Consider the following 23,272-nt stretch of genomic DNA (forward strand, 5'->3'; position numbering starts at 1 on the left):
TCAAACAGGGGAGGAGTCTAATGAAGAAGCATTCAAAGCAGTGGGATTTACATATGTGAAGGCCCTGGTACAGGGAAGAGTTTGGAGTGATTAAGGAAGGGAAAGAAAACTACTGCGACAAGAGTATGGCACAAATAAAATCAATCTTGAAAACAAGCATGAAGGAAGATGACTCATGCCAGCCTACATTCTTTCAAGGGGCTGGATACCATAACTTGCTCCTTTTAAGAAATGTATCTGAAAAGATAAACCATGTTAAGAAATAATCCCAATTGGTATAACTGAAATCAGACATTATCATGCCCTGGAGAAAATGAATCTCATTTGCTTCTCCGTTTTATTCTTTATAGGTGGGAACTTACTTATCAAATGTCAATATGCATACAAATTATTAGGGAATCTTATTATAATGCTGATTCTGGAATGGAGACTAAGATTCTGCATTTATAACAGGCTCCCAGGCAACCTCAATGCTGCTTCATGAACCACACTCATGAGACTTTAGTCACAGTGGGGTTGGAGGGATGGAGAAATAAGAACAAATTCTTCAAGTGTGTTTGCAAGAAGCAGATACAGGTATTCTGATGCTGAAGAGAGAACAGTGGTAGTAAATATATGTACAGCCAATACACATGGGCCAACCAAATGATTCTGATGTTTTGAGTCAAAAACTTACAGGCTCTTCTTCTAAGAGATTGTAATCCAATGACTCCCTTTCCCCTGAGCAGCATTATCTACTTCTTACTAACCATCCACACCTTCAAATGTTTATTGTTGCTCACCACAGGCAGAGAGTTGTTTATATTTTGTCACTATCCTCAAGGACAACTGTGTCTTTCCACCTCTCAGAATCTGTGGTCTGTGCCCACTGGACTGCCAGCCTTTCACACCTCCCAGTTTTCAGCCTCCCACTACAGATCTAGCCTTAGTTGTGTCTCCATGTGCACACAAAATTTTTGTCTTTCTTTTTTTCATTAAGGTGAAATTCACAAAACAAAATAATAATATTAAAATGTACAATTCAGTGACATTTAGTAAATTCACAATGTTGGGCTACCACCACTTCTATTGCTGCAAAACATTTAGTCACCCCAAAAGAAAACCTTGTACCCATTAAGCAATCACTTCTCATTTCTCCTTCCCCCTATCCCTCTTCAAACACCAATCTGATTTCTGGCTCAATGGGTTTACCTATTTTGAATATTTCATATAAATGAAGTCATGCAACATGTGACTTTTTATGTCTGACTTCTTTCACTTAGTACAATGTTTTCAATGTTTATTCATATTGTATCACGTATCAGTACTTCATTCCTCTTCATTGCTGAATAATATTCCATTGTATGTGTGTACCATATTTATTTATCCACTCATCTACTGATGGACATTTGTGTTGTTTCCACCTTTTGGCTTTTGCAAATAGTGCTATTATGAAGACTTTTGTACAAGTATTGTTTTCAATTCTTCTGGGTATATACCCAGGAATGAAATTGCTGGATCATATGGTAATGTTGTACTTAATTTTTTGAGGGATCACTAAATAGTTTTTCCACAGTGGCTATACCAGTTTACAATCCCACCAGCAATGTATAAGGGTTCTAATTTCTCCAAATCCTTACCAAAACTTATTTTCCAATTATTTACTATTATTATTGTTGTTATTATTATTAATCACCATCTTAGTACATGTAAAGTGTCTTGTGGTTTTGATTTGCATTTCCCTAACAACAAATGATATTGAGCATCTTTTCATGTGCTTATAGGCCGTTTGTATATTTTCTTTGGAGAAATGTCTATTCAAGTCCTTTGTCCCTTTTTGATTGGATTATTTGTCTTTTTTTTGAGCTATAAGAGCTCTTTAACTACGTTGAATATTAGACCCTTATCAGATATATGATTAATAAATATTTTCTCCTATTCTGTAAGTTTTCTTTTCATTACTTGATAATGTCCTTTGATGCACAAAAGTTTTTAATTTTGATGAAGTCTAATTTAACTATTTTTTCTTCTCCTGCTCACACTTTTGTTGTCATATCTAAGAATTCATTGCCAAGTCCAAGATCATGTAAATTTACCCCTATGTTTTCTTCTAAGAGTTTCATAATGTTTTGCTTTCATATTTAGGTCATTGAAACATTTTGAGTTGATTTTTGTATAGGTGTGAGGTAGGTGTTCAACTTCATTCTTTTGTTTATAGACATCCGGTTTTCCCAGCACTATTTGTTGAAGCAACCATTCTTTCCCCATTGAACGATCTTGGCATTCTTGTCAAAAATTAATTGTCCATAAATGTATGGGTTTATTTATGGACTCTCAATTCAATTCCATATAGACATCTATATGTCTATCCTGATAGCAGCAATGCACTGGCATGTGATTAATGTAGCTGTGAAAATTTTTAAAGTGGGAAGTGCGAGTTCTCCAATTTGTTTTTATTTTTCAATATAGTTTTGGCTAGTTGGGGTCCCTTACAATTCCATATGAATTTGAAGAATGGCTTTTCTATTTATGAAAAAAAAAGTCACAAAAGTCATTGGAATTTTGATACAGATTGAACTGAATCTGTAACTTGCTTTGGGTAGTATTGCCAAATACTTAATCTTAAATCCTACAATCCATGAACATAGGATGTCTTTCCATTTATTTAGGTATTCTTTAATTTCTTTCAAAATGTTTCATAGTTTTCAGTGTATAAGTCTTGAATCTCCTTGGCTAGATTATTCATAGATATTTAATTATTTTGGATGTTATTATATATGGAATTGTTCTCCTAATTTCCTTTTCAGATTGTTCTTTTCAGATTTGTGTACAGATACACAAAATACAATGTGTATTTGTAAAATACAAATTAAAAATATACAATTGTAAATTTACAATTTTAAAAATATGTGTTGTAATTGTAAAGTTTTGTAAATTGATCTTCTATGCTACAACTTTGCTTAATTCATTTATTAGCTCTGATAGTTTTTTGTGGATTTTTTTTTTACTTTTTATTTTATATTGGAGTGTAGCTGATTAACAGTGTTGTGATAGGTTCAGGTGCACAGCAAATGGACTCAGTCATCCATACATATACATGTAACCATTCTCAACCAAACTCCCCTCCCATCCAGGCTGCCACATAACATTGAGCAGAGTTCCCTGTGTAATACAGTAGGTCCTTGTTGGTTATCCATTTTAAATATAGCAGTGTGAACATGTCAATCCCAAACTCCCTGACTATCCCTTTCCCCAATCCTTCCCCCCAGTAACCATAAGTTCATTCTCTAAGTCTGTGAGTCTGTTTCTGTTTTGTAAATAAGTTCATTTGTATCATTTCTTTTTAGATTCTGCATATAAGGGATATCATACAATATTTTTCTTCCTCTGTCTGTCTTACTTCACTCTGTATGACAATCTCTAGGTCCATCCATTTTGCTGCAAATGGCATTATTTCATTCTTTTTAATGGCTGAGTAATATTCCATCATATACATACATATATATATATATATATATATATATATATATATATATATATATATATATATATATATATATATACCACATCTTCTTTATCCATTGCTCTGTTGATGGATATTTAGGTTTCTTCCATGTCTTAGCTATTGTAAGCAGTGCCTCAATGAACATTGGGGTGTATCCTTTCAGACCATGTTTTTCTCTGGATATATGCCCAGGAGTGGGATTGCAGTGTCATATGGTAGCTGTATTTTTAGTTTTTAAAGGAACTTCCATACTGTTCTTTATAGTGGCTGTATCAATTTACATTCCCAGCAACAGTGTAAGAGGGTTCCCTTCTCTACACACCCTCTCCAGCATTTATTGTTTGTGGATTTTTTGATGATAGCCATTTTGACTGGTATGAGGTGATATCTCATTGTAGTTTTGATTTGCATTTCTCTAATAATTAGTGATGTTGAGCATCTTTTCATGTGCCTGTTGGCCATCTGTCTGTCTTCTTTGGAGAAATGTCTGTTTAGGTCTTCTGCCCATTTTTTTAATTGGGTTGTTTGTTTTGATGATATTAAGCCTCATGAGCTGTTTGTAAATTTTGGAGGCTAATCCCTTGTTGGTCACATCATTTGTAAATATTTTCTCCCAATCTGTAGGTTGTCTTTTCATTTTGTTTATGGTTCCCTTTGCTGTGCAAAATCTTTTAAGTTTAATTAGGTCCCATTCATTTATTTTTGTTTTTATTTCCATTATTCTGAGAGATGGATCAAAAAAGATATTGCTGCGATTTATGTCAGAGAGTGTTCTGCCTATGTTTTCCTCTAGGAGTTTTATAGGTTAGGTCTTTAATCCATTTTGAGTTTATTTTTGTGTATAGTGTTAAAGAATGATCTGATTTCATTTTTTCACATGTAGCTGTCCAGTTTTCCCAACACCATTTGTTGAAGAGACTGTCTTTTCACCATTGTGTAGTCTTGCCTCCTTTGTCATAGACTAATTGACCATAGGTGTGTGGGTTTATTTCTGGGCTTTCCATCCTGTTCCATTGATCTGTATTTCTATTTTTGTGCCAGCAGCATACTCTTTTGATGACTGTAGCTTTGTAGTATAGTCTGAAGTCAAGGAGCCTGATTCTTCCAGCTCCATTTTTCTTTCTCAAGATTGTTTTGGATATTTGGGGTCTTTTGTGTTTCCATACAAATTAAGATTTTCTTTGTTCCAGTTCTGTGAAACTTGCCATTGGTAATTTGATAGGAATTGCATTGAATCTGTAGATTGCCTTGGGTAGTATTTTCATTTTAACAGTACTGATTCTTCCAATTCAAGAACATGGTATATCTTTCCATCTGTTTGTGTCATCTTCGATTTCTTTCATCAGTATCTTACAGTTTTCATAGTACAGGTCTTTTCTCTCCTTAAGTAGGTATATTCCTAGGTATTTTATTCTTTTTCATGTGGTGGTAAATGGGATTGTTTCTTAAGTTCCTCTTTCTGAATTTCATTGTTAGTATATAGAAATGCAACAAGTTTCTGTGTATTAATTTTACATTGTGCAACTTTACGGAATTCATTGATTATCTCTAGTAGTTTTCTGGTAACATATTTACAATTCTCTATGTATAGCATCATGTCATCTGCAGACAGAGACAGTTTTACTTCTTCTTTGCCAATTTGGATTCGTTTTATTTCTTTTTCTTCTCTGATTGCCATGGCTAGGACTTCCAAAACTATGCTGAATGAAAGTGGTGAGAGTGGACATCCTTGTCTTTTTCCTGATCTTAGAGGAAATGCTTTCAGCTTTTCACCATTGAGTATGATGTTAGCTATAGTTTTGTCATATATGGCCTTTATTACGTTGCGGTATGTTCCCTCTTTGCCTACTTTCTGGGGAATTTTTATCATAAATGGTGCTGAATTTGTCAAAAGATTTTTCTGCATCTATTGAGATGATCACGTTTTTTTTTCTTCAATTTGTTGATGTGATGTATCACACTGGTTGATTTGTGGATATTGAAAAATCCTTGCATTCCTGGGATAAATCCCACTTGATCATGGTGTATGATCCTTTTAATGTACTGTTGGATTCAGATTGCTAGTATTTTATTGAGGATTTTTGAGTCTATGTTCATCAGTGATATTGGCCTGTAATTTTCCTCTCTTCTGGTATCTTTGTCTTGTGTCAGGGTGATGGTGGCCTCATAGAATGAGTTTGGGAATTTTCCTTCCTCTGCAATTTTTCAGAACAGTTTCAGAAGGATAGGTGTGAGCTCTTCCCTCAATGTTTGATAGAATTCACCTGTGAAGCCATCAGGTCCTGGACTTTTGTTCTTTGGGAGTATTTTAATCACAGTTTCCATTTCAGTACTTGTGATTGGTCTGTTCATATTTTCTATTTCTTCCTGGTTCATTCTTGGGTGACTATATCTTTCTAAGAATTTCTCCATTTCTTCCAGGTTGTCCATTTTATTGGCATACAGTTGCTTGTAGTAGTCTCTTATGATCCTTTGTATTTCTGTGGTGTCATTTGTAACTCCTCCTTTTCATTTCCAATATTATTATTTTTGTGTGTGTGTGTGTGTGGTATGCGGGCCTCTCACTGTTGTGGCCTCTCCCGTTGTGGAGCACAGGCTCCGGATGCGCAGGCTCAGCGGCCATGGCTCATGGGCCCAGCCGCTCCACGGCATGTGGGGTCCTCCCAGACCGGGGCACGAAACCATGTCCCCTGCATTGGCAGGCGGACTCTCAACCACTGCGCCACCAGGGAAGCCCTTCATTTCTAATATTATTGATTTGAATCCTCTCCCTTTTCTTCTTAATGAGCCTGGCTAAATGTTATCAATTATGTTTATCTTTTCAAAGAACCAGCTTTTAGTTTCATTGATCTTTGCTACTGTTTTCCTTGTCTCTATTTGATTTATTTCAGCTCTGATCTTTATGATTTCTTTCCTCCTACTAACTTTGGGGGGGGGGGTTGTTGTTGTTATTCTTCTTCTTTCTCTAATAGCTTTAGGTGTAAGGTTAGGTTGTTCATTTGAGATTTTTATTGTTTCCTGAGGTAAGATTGTATTGCTATAAACTCCCCTTTTAAAACTGCTTTTGAGGCATCCCACAGGGTTTGAATCATTGTGCTTTCATTTTCATTTGTCTCTAGGTATTTTTTAATTTCATCTTTAATTTCTTTAATGATCCATTTTTTCTTTAGTAGCATATTTTTTAGCCTCCACATGTTTGTGTTTTTTATAGTTTTTTTCCTGTGGTTTATTTTTAATCTCATAACGTTGTGATCAGAAAAGATGTTTAATATGATTTCAATTTTCTTAAATTTACTGAGGCTTGCCTTGTGGCCCAGCATGTGGTCAATCCTGGAGAATGTTCCATGTACACTTGAGAAGAATATGTATTCTGCTGCTTTTGGATGGAATGCTCTATAAATATAAATTAAGTCCATTTGGTCTAATGTGTCATTTAAGGCCTGCATTTCCTTATTGATTTTCTGTCTGGATGATCTGTTCATTGATGAAAGTGGGGTGTTAAAGTCCCCCATTATTATCATGTTACTGTTGATTTCTCCCTTTATGGCTGTTAGTACTTGCCTTATATATTGAGGTGCTCCTATGTTGGGTGCATATATATTTACAATTGTTATATCTTCTTCTTGGACTGATCCCTTGGTCATTATGTAGTGTCCTTCTTTATCTCTTATAACAGTCTTTATTTTAAAGTCTATTTTTTCTGATATAAGTATTGCTACTCCAGCTTTATTTTGGTTTCCATTAGCATGGAATAACTTCTTCCATCCCCTCACTTTCAGTCTATATGTGTTCCTAGGTCTGAGGTGGGTCCCTTGTAGACAGCATATATACAAGTCTTGTTTTTGTATCCACTCAGCCAGTCTATGTCTTTTGGTTGGCACATTTAATGCATTTACATTTAAATAATTATCAATATGTGCATTCGTATTGCCATTTTCTTAGTTGTTTTGGGTTTGTTTTTGTTGGTATTTTTTCTTCCCTTCCTCTTTTGTTCTTTTCTCTTGTGATTTGATGACTGTATTTAGTGTTGTGTTTGGGTTGCTTTTTCTTTTGTGTGTGGGTATCTGTTGCAGTTTTGGGGTTTGCTGTTCCCATGAGGTTTTGATATATCAGTCTATATATGTGCAAGATTTTTTTGTAGTTATTGCTTTTGTTTGTTTCTTTGTTTGTAAGTTGCTAGTCTCTTTCCTGTGTAGAGGAATTTCTTTAACATTTGTTGCAAGGCTGGTCTGGTGGTGCTGAATTCTCTTAGCTTTTGCTTGTCTGTAAAGGTTTTGACTTCTCGTTCAAATCTGAATGAGAGTCTTGCTGGGTAGAGTATTCTTGGTTGCAGGTTCTTCCCTTCCATCATTTTAAATATATCATGCCAGAGAGACCTTCAAGATGGTGGAGGAGTAAGACATGGAGATCACCTTCCTCCCCACAAATACATCAGAAATACATCTATATGTGGAACAACTCCTACAAAACACCTACTGAACGCTGGCAGAAGACCTCAGACTTCCCAAAAGGCAAGAAACTCCTCACGTACCTGGGTAGGGCAAAAGAAAAAAGAAAAAACGGAGATAAAAGAATAGGGAAGGGACCTGCACCTCTGCGAGGGAGCTGTGAAGGAGGAAAAGTTTCCACACACTAGGAAGCTCCTTCACTGGTGGAGATGGGGGATGGGCGGGGGGAAGCTTCAGAGCCATGGAGGAGAGTGCAGCAATAGGGGTGTGGAGGGCAAAGTGGAGAGATTCCCACACAGAATCGGCGCCGACCAGCACTCACCAGCCTGGGTGGGTGGAGACTGGGAGCTGAGGTTCGGGCTTTGGAGGTCAAGTCCCAGGGAGAGGACTGGGGTTGGCTGCATGAACACAGCCTGAAGCCCCACAGCTAGCAGGGAAGGAGTCTGGGAAAATGTCTGGACCTGACTAAGAAGCAAGAGACCATTGTTTAGTGGTACATGAGGAGAGGGGATTCACAGCACCGCCTAAGTGAGCTCCAGAGACAGGTGCGAGCTATCAACACAGACACCAGAGACAGGCATGAGATGCTAAGGCTGCTGCTGCAGCCACCAAGAAGCCTGTGTGCAAGCAGGTCACTATCCACACCTCCCTTCCCGGGAGTCTGTGCAGCCCGCCACAGCCAGGGTCCCGTGATCCAGGGACAACTTCCCCAGAAGAATACGCAGCACGCCTCAGGCTGTTGCAACGTCACAGTGGCCTCTGCCGCCACAGGCTCACCTGGCATTCCGTACCCCTCCCTCCCCCTGGCCTGGGTGAGCCAGAGCCCCCTAATCAGCTGCTACTGTAACCCCGTCCTGTCTGAGCAAAGAACAGACGCCCTCATGTGACCTACACACAGAGGCGGGGCCAAATCCAAAGCTGAACCCTAGGAGCTGTGCGAACAAGGAAGAGAAAGGGAAATTTCTTCCAGCAGCCTCAGGAGCAGTGGATTATATCTCCACAGTCAACTTGATGTACCCTGCATCTGTGGAATACCTGAGTAGACAATAAATCATCCCCAAATTGAGGCGGTGGATTTGGGGAGCAACTGTAGACTTGGGGTTTGCTTTCTGCGTCTAATTTGATCCTGGCTTTGTGTTTATCTTAGTTTAGTATTTAGAGTTTATTATCATTGGAAGATTTGTTTATTGATTTGGTTGCTCTCTTCCTCCTTTTATAGATAGATAGATAGATAGATAGATAGATAAATAGATTTTTTCCTTTTTCTCTTTTTGTGAATACGTATGTGTATGCTTCTTTGTGTGACTTCGGCTGTATAGTTTTGCTTTTACCATTTGTCCTAGGGTTCTGTCTGTCCGTTATTTTGTTGTTGTTGTTGTTTTTTAGTATAGTTTTTAGCACTTGTTATCATTGGTGGATTTGTTTTTTTGTTTTGGTTGCTCTCTTCTTTCTTTCTTTTTTTCTTTACATTTTTATTTTTAATAATTATTTTTAATTTTAATAACTTTTATTTTATTTATTTATTTTTTCTTTCTTTCTTTCTTTGCCCTTTTCTTCAGAGCCATGTGGCTGGCAGGGTCTTGGTGCTCTGGCCGTGTGTCAGGCCTGTGCCTCTGAGGTGGGAGAGCTGAGTTCAGGACATTGGTCCACCAGAGACCTCCCAGCTCCATGTAATATCAAATGGCAAAAGCTGTCCCAGAGATCTCCATCTCGACACTAAGACCCAGCTCCACTCAATGACAAGCAAGATACAGTGCTGGACACCCTATGCCAAACAACTACCAAGAGAGGAACACAACCCCATCCATTAGCAGAGAGGCTGCCTAAAATCATAATAAGGTCACAGGCACCCCAAAACACAGCACCAGACATGGCCCTGCCCAACAAAAAGACAAGATCCAGCCTCCTCCACCAGAACACAGGCACTAGTCCCCTCCACCAGGAAGCCTACACAACCCACTGAACCAACCTTAGCCACTGGGGGCAGACACCAAAAACAACAGGAACTACAAACTTGCAGCCTGTGAAAAGGAGACCCCAAACACAGTAAGTGAAGCAAAATGAGAAGACAGAGAAACACACAGAAGATGAAGGAGCAAGGTAAAAACCACCAGACCAAACAAGTGAAGAGGAAATAGGTAGTCTACCTGAAAAAGAATTCAGAATAATGATAGTTCTTCTGCCTCAGTTATTCTTCTATTGATTCCTTCTAGTATAGTTTACACTTCAGTTGTTGTATTGTTCATCTCTGTTCTTTAGTTCTTCTTGGTCTTTGTTAAACATTTCTTGCATCTTCTCAATCTTTGCCTCCATTCTTTTTCCAGGATCCTTGATCATCTTCACTATCGTTATTTTGAATTCTTTTTCTGGGAGGTTGCCTAGCTCCACTTCATCTTGTTTTTCTGGGATTTTATCTTGTTCCTTCATCTGGGACATAGTCCTCTGCCTTTTCATTTTGTCTATCTTTCTGTGACTATGGTTTTTGTTCTGAAAGCTGTAGGATTGCTTCTTGCTTCTGCTGTCTGCCTTCTGATGGATGAGACTATCCAAGAGGCTTGTGCAAGCTTCCTGATAGGAGGGACTGGAGGTGGGTAGAACTGGGTCTTGCTCTGGTGGGCAGAGCCTGTGCTCAGTAAAACTTTAATCCATTTGTCTGTTGATGGGTGGGGCTGTGTTTACCCTCCCTGTTAGTTGTTTGGCCTTATGTGACCCAGCACTGGAGCCTACAGGCTATATGGTGGGGCTAGTGGTGGCCTCTGGGAGGGCTCACACTAGTGGGTACTTCCCAGAACTGCTGCTGCCAGTGACTTTGTCCCTGTAGTGAGCCACAGCTGCCCCCGTCTCTGCAGGAGACCCTACAACACTAGCAGGTAGGTTTGGTTCAGTCTCCTATGGGGGTCACTGCTCTTTTAGCCAGGTCCTCATGCACACAAGACTTTGTGTGTGACCTCCAAGAGTGGAGTCTCTGTTTCCCCCAGTCCTTTGGAAGTCCTGCAATCAAATCCCGCTGACCTTCACAAAGTCAGATTCCCTGGGGATTCCTAGTCCCACTGACAGACCCCCAGGTTCGGAAGTCTGACATTGGGCTCAGAACCTTCTCTCCAGTGGGAGAACTTCTGTGGTATAATTGTTCTCCAGTTTGTGGATTGCCCAACTGGCAGGTATGGGATTTGATTTTATCGTGATTGTGCCCTTCCCACTGTCTCAGTGCAGCTTCTCCTTTGTCTTTGGATGTGGGAATTTTTTTTGGTGGGTTCCAGCGTCTTCCTGTCAATGCTGTTCAGCAGTTAGTTGTGATTTTGGTGCTCTCGCAAGAGGAGGTGAGACCATGTCCTTCTACTCCACTGTTTTGAACCAATCTATTTTTGTGGACTCTTTAGGATTTTCTATCTATAAGGTCATGTCATCTGTGAATAGGAATAGTTTCACTTCTTCCTTTCCAATTAAGATACCTTTTATTCTTTTTCTTGTCTAATTGCTGTAACTAGAACTTCCAGTACAATATTAAATAGAAGTGATGGAAGTAGACATTGTTATCTTGTTCCTGGCCTTACGTGGAAGGCTTTCCGTCTTTCATTAAAAAAAAAAAAAAAAATCTATTTATTTATTTATTTATTTTTGGCTGCATTGGGTCTTTGTTGTTGTGGGTGGGTTCTTTCTAGTTGCAGTGACCTGGGGTTACTCTTCATTGCAGTAGGCAGGCTTCTCATTGTAGTGGCTTCTCTTGTTGTGGAGCACAAGCTCTAGGCATGCAGGCTTCAGTAGTTGTGGCACACGGGCTCAGTAGTTGTGGCTCATGGGCTCTAGAACACAGGTTCAGTAGTTGTGGTGCATGGGCTTTGTTTTCCATGGCATTTGGGATCTTCTGAGATCAGGGGTCAAACCCGTGTCCCCTGCAATGGCAGGTGGATTCTTAACCACTGCGCCACCAGGGAAGTCCCTTCCATTCTTGAATAGAATGTTAGATGTGGGTTTCTCAAATGCCTTTTATCAAGGTGAGGAATTTCCCTTCTATTCTTAGATTCTTATGTGTGAAACAGTGTTGGATTCTGTTAAATGCTTTTTCTGTATTAATTGAGATGATCATGTGTCTTTTTTCCTTAATTCTATTAATGTAGTATATTGCATTGATTGATTTTCATATGTTGAATCACTCTTGCATTCCTGAAATAAATTCCAATTAGTCGTGGTGTATAATCCTTTTAATATGCAGCAGGATTCAGTTTGTTAATATTTTGTTGAGGGTTTTTACATCAATGCTTATAAGGGATAGTGGTCCATAGTTTGTGTGTGTGTGCATGTGTGTGTGTGTATGATATCTTTGGCTTTGGTAAAGGTAATGCTGGCCTCATAGGATGAATTAGAAAGTGTTTTCTTCTCTTTTTTGAGGAAGTGTTTGAGAAGTATTGACGTTAATTATTCTTTAAATACTTGGTAGCATTCACCAGTGAAACCATCTGGTCCTGGACTTTTCTTTGCCAGAAGGTTTTTGATTACTGATTCAATCTCTTTACTTGTTAAAGGTCCTCTTAGATTTTTTAATTTCTTCTTAAGTCAGTCTTGGTAATCTGTTTGTTTATAGAAATTTGTCTACTTCATCTAAGCTATCTAATTTGTTGCCATACAGTTATTCATAATATTCTCTTATAATCGTTTTTATTTCTATAAGGTCTGCAGTAATGTCCACTCTTTCATTTCTAATTTTAGTAATTTGAGCCTTGTCTATTGTTCTCTCAATTAATCTAGCTAAAAGTATGTCAATCTTCCTGATCTTTTCAAAGAAAAAATTTTCCCTCTGAGCACTGTGTTCGCTGCACCCTGTAAGTTTTGGTATGTTGTATTTTCATTTTCACTTGTCTTACTCAAGATCCTGCCTTATATATCTCTTCCCTTCTCTATTAAATCTCTTGAGAAATCAGCCCCTACCCTCCTTCTGAACTTGTTTCATGCTGAGCTGAAACAACCCACTGTATCTCTTTTTCCTATAGATAGGCCTAAGCCAGTCCTAGGCCTAAGCCATTCCCCTAGGTTAGATATCCCAAAGTTTCTCTGACTTTTCTCTTTTTCAGAATCAGTTCAACCTTACCTGCTTTCTTTATTTCTTCGCATTTCTCAAAAATACTCCATGTTCCTTAATACATTCAAAAAAAAAATCATTCAAGGCACTTTACATTCTAATCTCAACCTATTTAGTATTCCAAGTTCCCTGGGCCAGATTCTGGGGGCATAAAGAGCTGACTGATACATTACTCATGTTTCCAGAGTGAGTGAAACATGTCAACAAACATATCCCAAATTTCTGCTGACTGAACATCCACACCAGGGTATGGGCCTCAGCACCACCCCCATGCTCCAAGTGGCTCCCAGTGACTTTTACGGGATGCTTCACATTGGCCCACAAAGCAGCCTTCTGTTAAGGTCATAAGGCATTCTCCCAATTCTTACTCTTTTCTGGTTCTAGTCCTCCAAATCTGCTGCCAGCTGAACCACTTACAGAAGACCTCAGTGCTCTGCAGAGAACATAGATATTCATGCCAAACATGCTGACCCAGGACATTCCCAAAGCATCAGTGCTGATCCCAGACAGAGTAGAGAAAAAGGCCTTCTTGTGCCTTCTGGGCCACACCACATCATCTGGGTCCCAAAGCAGCTCTCCTTCAGTCCAAAGTCTTTCAGAGGAGCCTTTGAACTTTTTCAGTAACTTCTTACCTTCACCTTCATTAAGCACAGTGACTCTTATCTTCTTTTTTTTCTTAGACTTGCAGGGAATTACTTCTACCAACCCCTTCTCCTCCTTCTATAACTTCTCCTCTTCTCCCACCACAAACTCCTTTCTCCTCCCCTGTACCAATACAAACCCCACAAATATAAGCAAAGGCAAACAAATATTTGAACTTATCCTTGAAGGATAAATAGGAGCTCACCAGATGGGAAAATGTGAGCAAGGTATTTCAGGCAAAGGGAACAATAGAGCAAAGAAACAGCTGGGTATTCTTGAAATAATCAAGCAATGGAGAACTTCTTGTTTTTATTCAAAACTCTACTACAATGTTACCTTCTCTGCGAAGTGTTCTCTGACAACCCCCAACCCTTTCTACCCCATCATTTTCACTATTTGTTCTCTTATAAAGCATTTATCTCTATCAATTTAACATTTATTGAGCTCAAAATTGTGCTAAATGCTAGGAATACAGAGATAATAAGCATAATCCCTACCCTCAAGATTATGAAAAATAGAGGAAAAGAACATTTTAACTATATCTAAGAGAAAGATATTGAGTGTTCAGGGTGCAATTAGTGGTGTGAGGGCGATGCAGAAGCAAACCCTATCCTAGGTTAATGCCTAACTCACCACACCATAGCTACATATTTACCTGTCAGACTCCTCTACCACACGGTGAGTCCAGAGAACGGATAATGTCTTATTCATTTCTATATTCAGTCTTCAGTCCAGAAACTGGTATATAAAAGGAGTCTAATAAATATGGTCTGAATGCCATGATTTCTAAGGCTTTTACTCACTGAATTTGCATAGAGCTGAGCAAATAGTACAATGAATGGCCTGTTAAATAAATGAATGATTTCAATCTATAAAAACAAAGGAAACTTAAAGGTCTGTGCTAGAGAAGGAAGAACAGTTCCTGGAGAGTCTTTGGGCCACAGGGTATGCCAAGACCCCTTACAAAGAGAAACTGGTCCTAAACATCCTGGGCAGAGAACCTCCAAAACAAGGGATGGAGCTATGCTCATTCACTCGGCAATATTCATTGGGTGCCTACTATGTGCAAAGCACTGTTCAAGAATGTCCAGCACCATGAACAAGACAGAAAAAGTCCTTGCTTTCATGGAGCTTACATTCTTATAGAAGGGAAAAAGAACAACAACAACAAAAAAAACACAAATATGCAAATTACAAAGTATGGTAGAAAGTAAGTATTACAGAGAAAAACAAATTCAAAGGCAGTGAGTACACAGGAGTGAGGGCTTGTGGTGAGGAAAACATGGTCACAGAAGGCCTCCTTGAGAGGTGATGTTTACATTAAAGACCTTATGGAGATGAAAGAGAGAGCCTTGTGGACACCTGGGGGAAGAGCCTTCTAGGCAGAGGGAATTACAAGTATACAACTCTGGCCTGTTCAAGGAATAACCAGGCCAGCATAGTGTGAGAAAAGGGAACAAGGGGGAGAGTTATAGGAAATTAGGCTAAAAAGAGAAAAATGACCAGATCATTCTGACCCTCATAGGCCATTGTAATTGCTTTGTTTTTTTTTCTTGTTGTTTTAACCTCTTTTACTGAAATATAGCATACAAAGAGAAAATCACAAATCCTTTGCGTCAGCTCAATGAATAATCATAAAATGAATAAATCTGTGTATCCAGACACAGGTTAAGGAATGGCACATTACCAGCAGCCCAGAAAACCCCCTTTATGCTCCCTCCTACTTGCTATCCCTCCCTTCTCCTCAAAAGTAACCCTATCCTGACTTCTAAAATAATAGATTTGTTTTGCCTGTTTTTTAACTTTAAATAAATGTAAGCATGCCACTGTAATCTACTTGTATTTGTATTTTCTTTTTTCACTCAAGATTTTGCTTGTGATATTCACCCATGTGATTCCGAGAGGGAAGAATGGTCAAATGACAAACAACAGCATGTTAAAGTGCTGATGGGAAAGATGTAGTAAAGAGGGGGAATTGATGGCAGTGTTCATGTGACAGGCATGCATGTGACAATTTGAGAGAAAGAGAGGAAGTGTGAGGTCACCCAGGAGCTGAGTGCAAAGATCCCAAGAGATATTTCCTCCCCTACTCAGATCCTCTCCTGAGAAGTAAGAGGTCTTGAGAAGGTTGAGGTTGTGGTAATGGTTACTTATTCATTGATTCACTCAAACATTTCCAGATCCTACTTTGTGTCAGGCACAGTGCTGAGATATAAAGATAATTAAGGCATGGTCAGCTGGACAAACAAGTAAACAGAGGGCTAAAAAATGGTATGATAAATGCTAGGAATTTGGCAAAGGATGGTAAAGAAACATCTTCTTTAAGAATGATTGTGACTATTTCACCATTTTTGCTTGAATATTAATGGCTCTGAGATAGGCTTATGAGAGTATAGTCATTATATGTTACTTTGAGGTTATATGTATTACTTTTATGCTTATCAGTTTTTATCTCCTCAACTACTAGACAATAATCTTTTGGGAGAAGAAAAGATACCTTCTGGTATCATGGAAAGAGCACAAAGTAGTTAGAGTCAAAGGAGTTGGGTCTGAATCCTGACTCTGTTATTCCTTAGCTAGATAGCCCTGGGAAAACTAGGTAACCTCTCTGTGCCTCAGATCCTTGTCTATAAATGGAGATGGTAATATTCATCCTACTGCCTCACAGAATTGTTGTCAGCGTTGAATGAAATAATGTATAAGAACTGTAAATTCCTATTATTAGTCCTCTAAAGCTCACAAGCCTATTATGCTGAACACAGTAGGTATTTGATAAATGTCAAGCTTTGATTATATTTCATCATCAAAGACTTGTGTGTTTTGAAGTCTGTGCCAGAGAGTTGATATAGTTGTCCCTCTCTATCTCATTCCCAGATAAGTCAGAAGCTGGGGTCAGATAGTGTGGCCATGACCCAGGAGTGACCAGCTAGTGTGGGAGGGTAGACTGGCCAGGATCATCTGGACCAAGTACTCATTAAACAAGAGTGCCAGACATTTTGCTGGGGTGGAGCCTCTGTGATTGCCCATTTCAACACTCCTCCTAACCCTTTCCCTTTTCATCACATTTCTGGGCTTCAGTATCAGAGAGCTCTAACTGACTGGCAGAGGATGGAGAAAGGGTGTGGGGAGCAGGGGGAGGGCAGGGAGAGTTATAGCAGTTTCCTTTCTGTGTTCACAGGGAACACAGTTTCACAAACCAGCTCAACCCCATTGATTGTGAACGGGGTCATGGGGGACTCTGTAACACTTACCCTGAAGTTTCCTGTGGAAGAGAAGATCATGTCCATCACCTGGCTTCATGGTGGAAAATCTATCATCTTCATAGATCCAAATGAAACACTAAAGAGGGTGACTGACCCAAAGCGGAAAAATCGATTGAATGTCACCGAGTCCTACTCCTTGCAGCTCAGCAACCTGACGATGGCAGACACAGGACCTTACAGCGCCCAGATAACCACACTGACCTCTTCACTGTTTACCAGTTATGATCTAAGGATCTTCAGTGAGTCAAAGCATGGGGTTTAATTGTGTATGGACTGAAAAAATAGTACATATTTCAATTCTATGTGACTGCAAGTGTGCACTATAGCTTAGTGGTAAAAAGCATGGCATTTGGAGCTAGACTGAGGTCCAGCAACAAAACAATTCAATGGCATTGCACAGCAGTTAGTGACAGAGCTGAGATTAGAACCTAAATCTTGTGACTTCTAGACCCTGTACTAGGCTCCATTACACTTGTTGAGACAAGTTTCTTCTGCCACTATTTAAAAGACCAAGCACAACTTCTTCTGCAACAACCACACTCCTGAGGCTGAATGCCAATGGCTTCTCAGGACCTTTTGGAGTACCTCTCCTTCAAAGGCACATACACAGAGAGATGTGTAAGCTACACCAACATGTTTTACAATTGTGCAAAGGAATTTTAAGATATAAATTATATAGGTTTTTTTTAAAAAAAAAAAAAAAACCCTGGCCAATTGTTCTGTATGTACTAGGCTAGGGATGGCAAAGATTTGATCTTATGGGCAAATATCAATTAACTGGGAGTAACTGTCTAGGGTTCAGTGTTAAGAAAGATATCAGAGTCATGTCGTTTATTCACTGAGTCAACAATATTTGTTAACCAGGGATAATATACGAGACACTGTTTTAGGCCCTTGAAATACATCAGCAAGGTCCCTGCCCTCATGGAACTGACATTCTGGGAAGGGAATATGGGAGCAATAATAAATAGTACACATAATATATAAACAAATGACACAGTAAGCTGCGAGTGCTATGGAGAAAGAGAGATTAGAACAGAATAAGGAGCATCAGAAGTGCCAGAGAGCAGTGGTCAATTTTAAATGGAGTGGTCATAATAGGCCTCATTGAGAAGATGACATTACAGCCAAGACATGTTGGAGGTAAAAGAGTGAGCCATGTAGATATCTGGAGGAAGAGCCATCCTGCACAAGCACTCCCTGTGTTTGGCAGCTCAAGGAATATAAAGAAGGTCAAACATCAAGGAGCAGAGTAAGAGAGAGCAATAGGAAATGAGGTCAGTAGGAAGTAGGGAGCCATATCTTCTAAGGCTATGAGAGCCATCATAAGGACTTTGGCTTCTATTTGGGGGGAATGGCCAACTATTGGAGGGTTTTGCAGAGAAGTAATATAATTTAACTTATTTAAAGGATCTCTTTGGACAAGGGTGGAAGCCACTGAACCAATTAGGAAACCATTGCAACTATCTAAGCAAGAGGTAATACTGGCTTGGACCAGAGTGGGAGCAGTGGAGGTAGTGAGAAGTGGTTGGATTCTGGATATATTTTAGAGGTAAAGCCACCAGGATTTTGTGATGTGGGAGTATGAGAGGAAAAGATGAGTCAGGGATGACTCCAGGGCTTTTGGCTTGGATGACTGGAAGGATGCAGTTGTTGTCAACTAAGATGGGGAAAGTTGCAGACTGAGAAGGTTTTGGAGAGAAAAACAGGAGTCTTTTTGAACATGTTGAGTTGGAGATATACATTATATCCAGGTGGAAATGTCAAGTCAGTAGTTATATATTCATCAAGTGAAGAAAGATATCAAGATAGGTTTTTGAGGTCAGCAACAGACATTGGCTGAAGGAGATGTAATATTCATGCCAAATATTTTCCATTTCTGTGCTACATGCTATCTCATGTAATCCTCATAGTTACCCAAGAAGTAAGTATTATTGCCCAGTTTTATAGATGAGGAAACTTAGGCATGAAGAGACTAAAATTTGTCCATGTAGCCAGTAAATGACAAAGCCGTGATTCTAACCTAGGTCTTCCTAACTCCAAATCCAACACTCTTGCCATGACATGAAAAATCTGTTCTAGCAAGTTGTGTTCCACCATCCCTACTCAGTTAGCTAAGCTTAAAGCATTACTTAATCTCTTCTAATCAGACAGTTGGAGTCATTCTGTTTCTATTGGGTCACCTTTATTTCAACCCTTGGGCGGAGTCTAGCTCAGAGAGCTTTTCTGTACTGCTTTCATGTCCCCATTGATTCACAGCCACTGACACCTTACTAGGTGATATTTTCTGGGCTCTGTTCTCAGATATTTCTGCAACATATGTAGTCCCAAATATATTGCACTTCTTTCTTCCTCAGGATTTCTTGCTTTCTCTCTGTTTCTTCACTTTTTCCTTTCCTAATTCTTTAGTTCTCAACATTTCCCTTTCTGACCTGGTGACACTCTACATCAAGGTCTCTTTGTCATCATTTGAGCCAGCATCAGCTCCAGTGAGAACCAATATTCCCACATATTGGTGGGAAATACAGTTCTCCAAGAGTGTTAAGCTTTTATCTTCCATCCCATCTAGGGAATTCTGACAATGGAGAAGTGTGCCTGGTCTTCTGGTTTCGGACCTGGCTAAGGTAGGGCTGGCCCTTAGCTTAGTCTCCAAATTATCTTTACATGAGGGGCAGTAAACAAGGGTTAGAAGGACCCCCAGGAATAAACTGGAGGTCCAAAAATTAAAGTGATCAACTCAAAATCACCAGACTAGTTGGCAACAACCCCAGTCTTTCCCTTCCCTCTCTCCTACTGCCTACTCTCTCTCATACTGATGTCCCTTATCATTTGGTCACCCCAGACCTTGATGTCATCAATTAGGCAGTACATGCAGAGTTATTTACAGAGTACACAGCAGTGTCAGGTGGAATACAGAAACGTCGAGGTGAGAGATATTTTTCACAGAGGGCTGAGCCAAGCCATTTGTCCTTAATCCAAGCCTCTTCTCTGCACACAGGACGACTGAGGAACTTACAAGTTGTCCCTCACACCAAATGGTCTAAAAATAGGACCTGTGAGATCCACCTGACCTGCTCTGTGGAGGATCCAAATGATAACATCTTATTCAGGTGGCAGGTCTCAGGAAACACACTTCAAAGTGAAGCAAACCTCACTATCTCCTGGGACCCCAAGAGTTTCGATGAAGAGACCTACACCTGCGTAGCTGAGAATCCTGTCAGCAATTCATCCTTCTCTATCTCTGTCCAGAGTCTCTGCAAAAGTAAGTCTGTCTCAGGTTTCTCTGAGATCCTTGAGTGGCTGTGGGGTGTGGGGTTTCTCTCGTGCTCTTTATGATTCCTAAAACAGCAGTCCAGTAGGAGACAGCCAAGTGACACTGGGAAGGGACAGACATCCCCTGGGGCTCCATGCCTCTCACTCCCCCAGAGGTCTCTCCTTCCTCCCTCCCCCTCCACCAACGCTTTCTCCAGCCCACTCAGAGCCCAAGAGCAAAGTCCTTGGTAAGGCACGATTGCTTACTCCCACTGGCTCTACCAGGCTCCACCATGCCCTGTCTGCCTAAATGGGACTCCCACTCCCAGAAAGCCTGCTCAGACCACCAGAGCCTCTGGGTATAGAAGAACCCACCCAACCCCCAAAGATGGTCTAGAAAAGATGCAGTAGAGGCTCTAAAAAACCACTCTGGCCCTCACTCGATGTGTCTCAAGTGCAACTTCTTTTTTTTTCTCTTTAGGTGTTACTAATGAAAAAAATGAACACCTGGATACCATGTGGATTGTAGTGGCAGTTTCTTCAATATGTATAGTCGTAGTCATCATCGTGTCGTTATTTGTTTGCAGGAAAAAAATAGGTTTCCTTTCTTCCTACTTACTGTCTCTTCTCCAAAGTTCCAGAGACTTAGTGTTTGGGGCCTCCACAAGACTCTGTCTTGTAGAAGACAGATAAAGGGAAGGAGGATGCAAACCCTGGTTCAGCTGGCCCACTGGGACGACACCTGGGTTGTGAATACACATGTGTTAATCTCCTAGAAAAGTGTCTTACTGGAAAATGCAGGACCCAGTCTCAGGGCCTGCCTGCCCTTCCCTTTCGGGTCCCCTTCCAACACACCCTCTAGAGAGATACATCTAGGGGTAGGGGGTGGAAGGCTTCTCTCACTATAGTCACAGATTTCAATTTCCCTGATTTTATTTTTCAGGTTTCTTTCAATTCTCTACTCAGCAAACCCAGTGTCCTGGTGAGCGTCCAGACTCTTAACTCCCAATCATAAAGCAGATGGGAAGAACCAAGTGAAAAGGAAAGGGGGGCGGTCAGAGGGCTGGATAATGAGAGAGGAGGGAGTCAGAATGTCATTACCCAGATGGACCAGATGGTGCAAGGGGATAACACCTGGAACTGTGAAAGTTTGTCCCCTGTGTGACTTACAGGGTCCCTTACAAACATGCAAACCGGTCACTCATGCAATTTCTTGGGGTAGATTAGGGTCATTCCCCGCTCTGCCAATGGAGAGACTAAGCGCCAGTGAAAGGACTCATGACCTGTCCATTATCAACAGGAGGAGCAGGGTAAAGACAGGATTATGTCATCAAATGCCCAAAGACAAATTGCCTGACCCCATCACTCTCTTCAGCCAGGGTTTGGGCACTGAGTGGACACAGTCAAAAGAGAAAGTATGATATAGAGACAGAAACACAGGCTCTGGACTCACATTGGCATTGAGTCTCATTTCATGGGTGAGAGATACATGACTTCATGCATGGAGGACCTGGCATGAGGTTTGGAGTCACAAGGCATGCATTCAAATTCTTGTCTGATCACTTCCTATGTGAGTTTGCACCAAGTCTGTAAAACTTTCTGAGCCTCCAGTTCCTCATCTCTAATATAATCAAATCCACTCTAAGGAGCTCTAAAAAGTTTAATAGTATTATATATGTGAAATAATCTGGCTCCATTATGCTCACCAGTGAGGTTCTCTAGCTCCTGTGTAGGCAGTGCTATTTGGTCCCAGAAGCTTCCCTTCCTGTGAAGTCAGAGGGAGACTCTGAGGCTTTAGGATAGCTCAAGGCCATGTGTCCCTAAGGAGATGAGGTCAGAAATAGATCACATGACTGAGAATGTTCTGGTTCAACCCAGAACTCCAAAGACTGTCAAAAATGAATGAACCCTAAGGAAGGGCCATGCTTTGAACAATTGCCTCTCTGGGGTCAGAGAATGGCCTGGGGTAGACAAGGTCCTGGGAGAGCAGACCAGAGTCCTTCAGCTACTGACTGTGCCTTCCTGTGTTAACAGCAGAGACTGTGAGGAACTTAGAGTATGCTTCCTTCTCTCCAGGGAGCACTGTGTATGCTCAGGTCACCCATTCAAACAGGGTGAGTACTTTCAGGTTTATACTCCTTCATGGTCATTATTTTTACAGTCATTATACATGACCTTGTCACCAAACTTTTCTAAATTCAAATGACATACACCATTGAGGAGAGGCAAAGGCAGCGACAAGAACTGCAGAGTTATGTGAGGGACCTTTCTAGACCTCAATGTTCACACCTCAGTAGAATGTTGACTCATATCCTGCTTTACGTTGCTTAATCTAACTGCTTAATGCATCAGTAAGTCTTGTCCCTTCAGCTTAATTACAAGCTGCCTGGAAGTGAAAATTATGTCTTCCTCTCTCTTCCCCTATGTCTTAGCATGATGCTCAGTAAATACTTGCTGGATGGATCAGAGTTCATTTAAGTTTGAGAGCCCTCAGAGGGCACGATTCTGTATCAGGGGCTTTCTCATCCTGGATGTAGGGGAAATAGGGGAGCTCAGAAGAATCTCTCAAGAGGGAAAGAGGGGCAAGAATTTGCAATCCCTCAACAGTATAGGACACTAAAGGCATGAGCAGTCCTCAATCGTCCCCTGCCCTCTAGCAACATAACAGGATGGCCTTGGTCAGGCATCAGGAACTCCTCGCCATGCATCAGTAATTCCCCATCAGCCCCAAAATAAAGCACCCGCAGGTGGTACATTTCTAAATAACACTACACATCCTGGGAGGCCAATTTCCATGTCTTCTGAAAAACAAGCCAAGAGAGCCATCATTCTTCAGTTGATGGAAACAATGGTCTGCCTAGAAATCTTGGATTCCACAAGCAAATCTCCCTTCACAAAGCCCCTCACAGGTATTTGCAAAGTAGCCTCCGAAGCTAGCCAACAATAAGAAGTGCTCTCACTTCAGATATTTCAATTGCCTTTCCAATTTCCTCTTGAAGACAAGATGAATTACTCTCAACAAACCAAGAAACTCTCCGGCAAGTTTGTTATCTTTTGCTTAGCAAAACATGGTACTTTGAAGAGTTTCAGAGGTTTTGATAACACC

General features: G+C 40.4%; 1 protein-coding gene across 3 annotated transcripts in view; it reads left to right on the forward strand.

The window, feature by feature from the left end:
* Positions 1 to 23,272, forward strand: part of SLAMF6 (SLAM family member 6) — a gene marked incomplete at its 5' end in the record, with an annotated part of 29,949 nt that overhangs the window by 3,116 nt on the left and 3,561 nt on the right. Inside the window, 5 exons of one of the 3 annotated variants that reach the window (XM_081224217.1) lie at positions 16,830 to 17,153; positions 19,913 to 20,176; positions 20,648 to 20,764; positions 21,110 to 21,148; positions 22,201 to 22,280. In XM_081224217.1, coding sequence (XP_081080343.1) covers positions 16,830 to 17,153; positions 19,913 to 20,176; positions 20,648 to 20,764; positions 21,110 to 21,148; positions 22,201 to 22,280 — 824 coding nt within the window. The remainder of the gene's footprint in view (positions 1 to 16,829; positions 17,154 to 19,912; positions 20,177 to 20,647; positions 20,765 to 21,109; positions 21,149 to 22,200; positions 22,281 to 23,272) is intronic. The other 2 variants (XM_081224218.1, XM_081224219.1) reach the window with 2 other exon arrangements.

This window comes from Mesoplodon bidens (assembly GCF_964165515.1).
Source record: "Mesoplodon bidens genome assembly, chromosome: 2".
In the NCBI taxonomy this organism is placed as follows: domain Eukaryota; kingdom Metazoa; phylum Chordata; class Mammalia; order Artiodactyla; family Ziphiidae; genus Mesoplodon; species Mesoplodon bidens.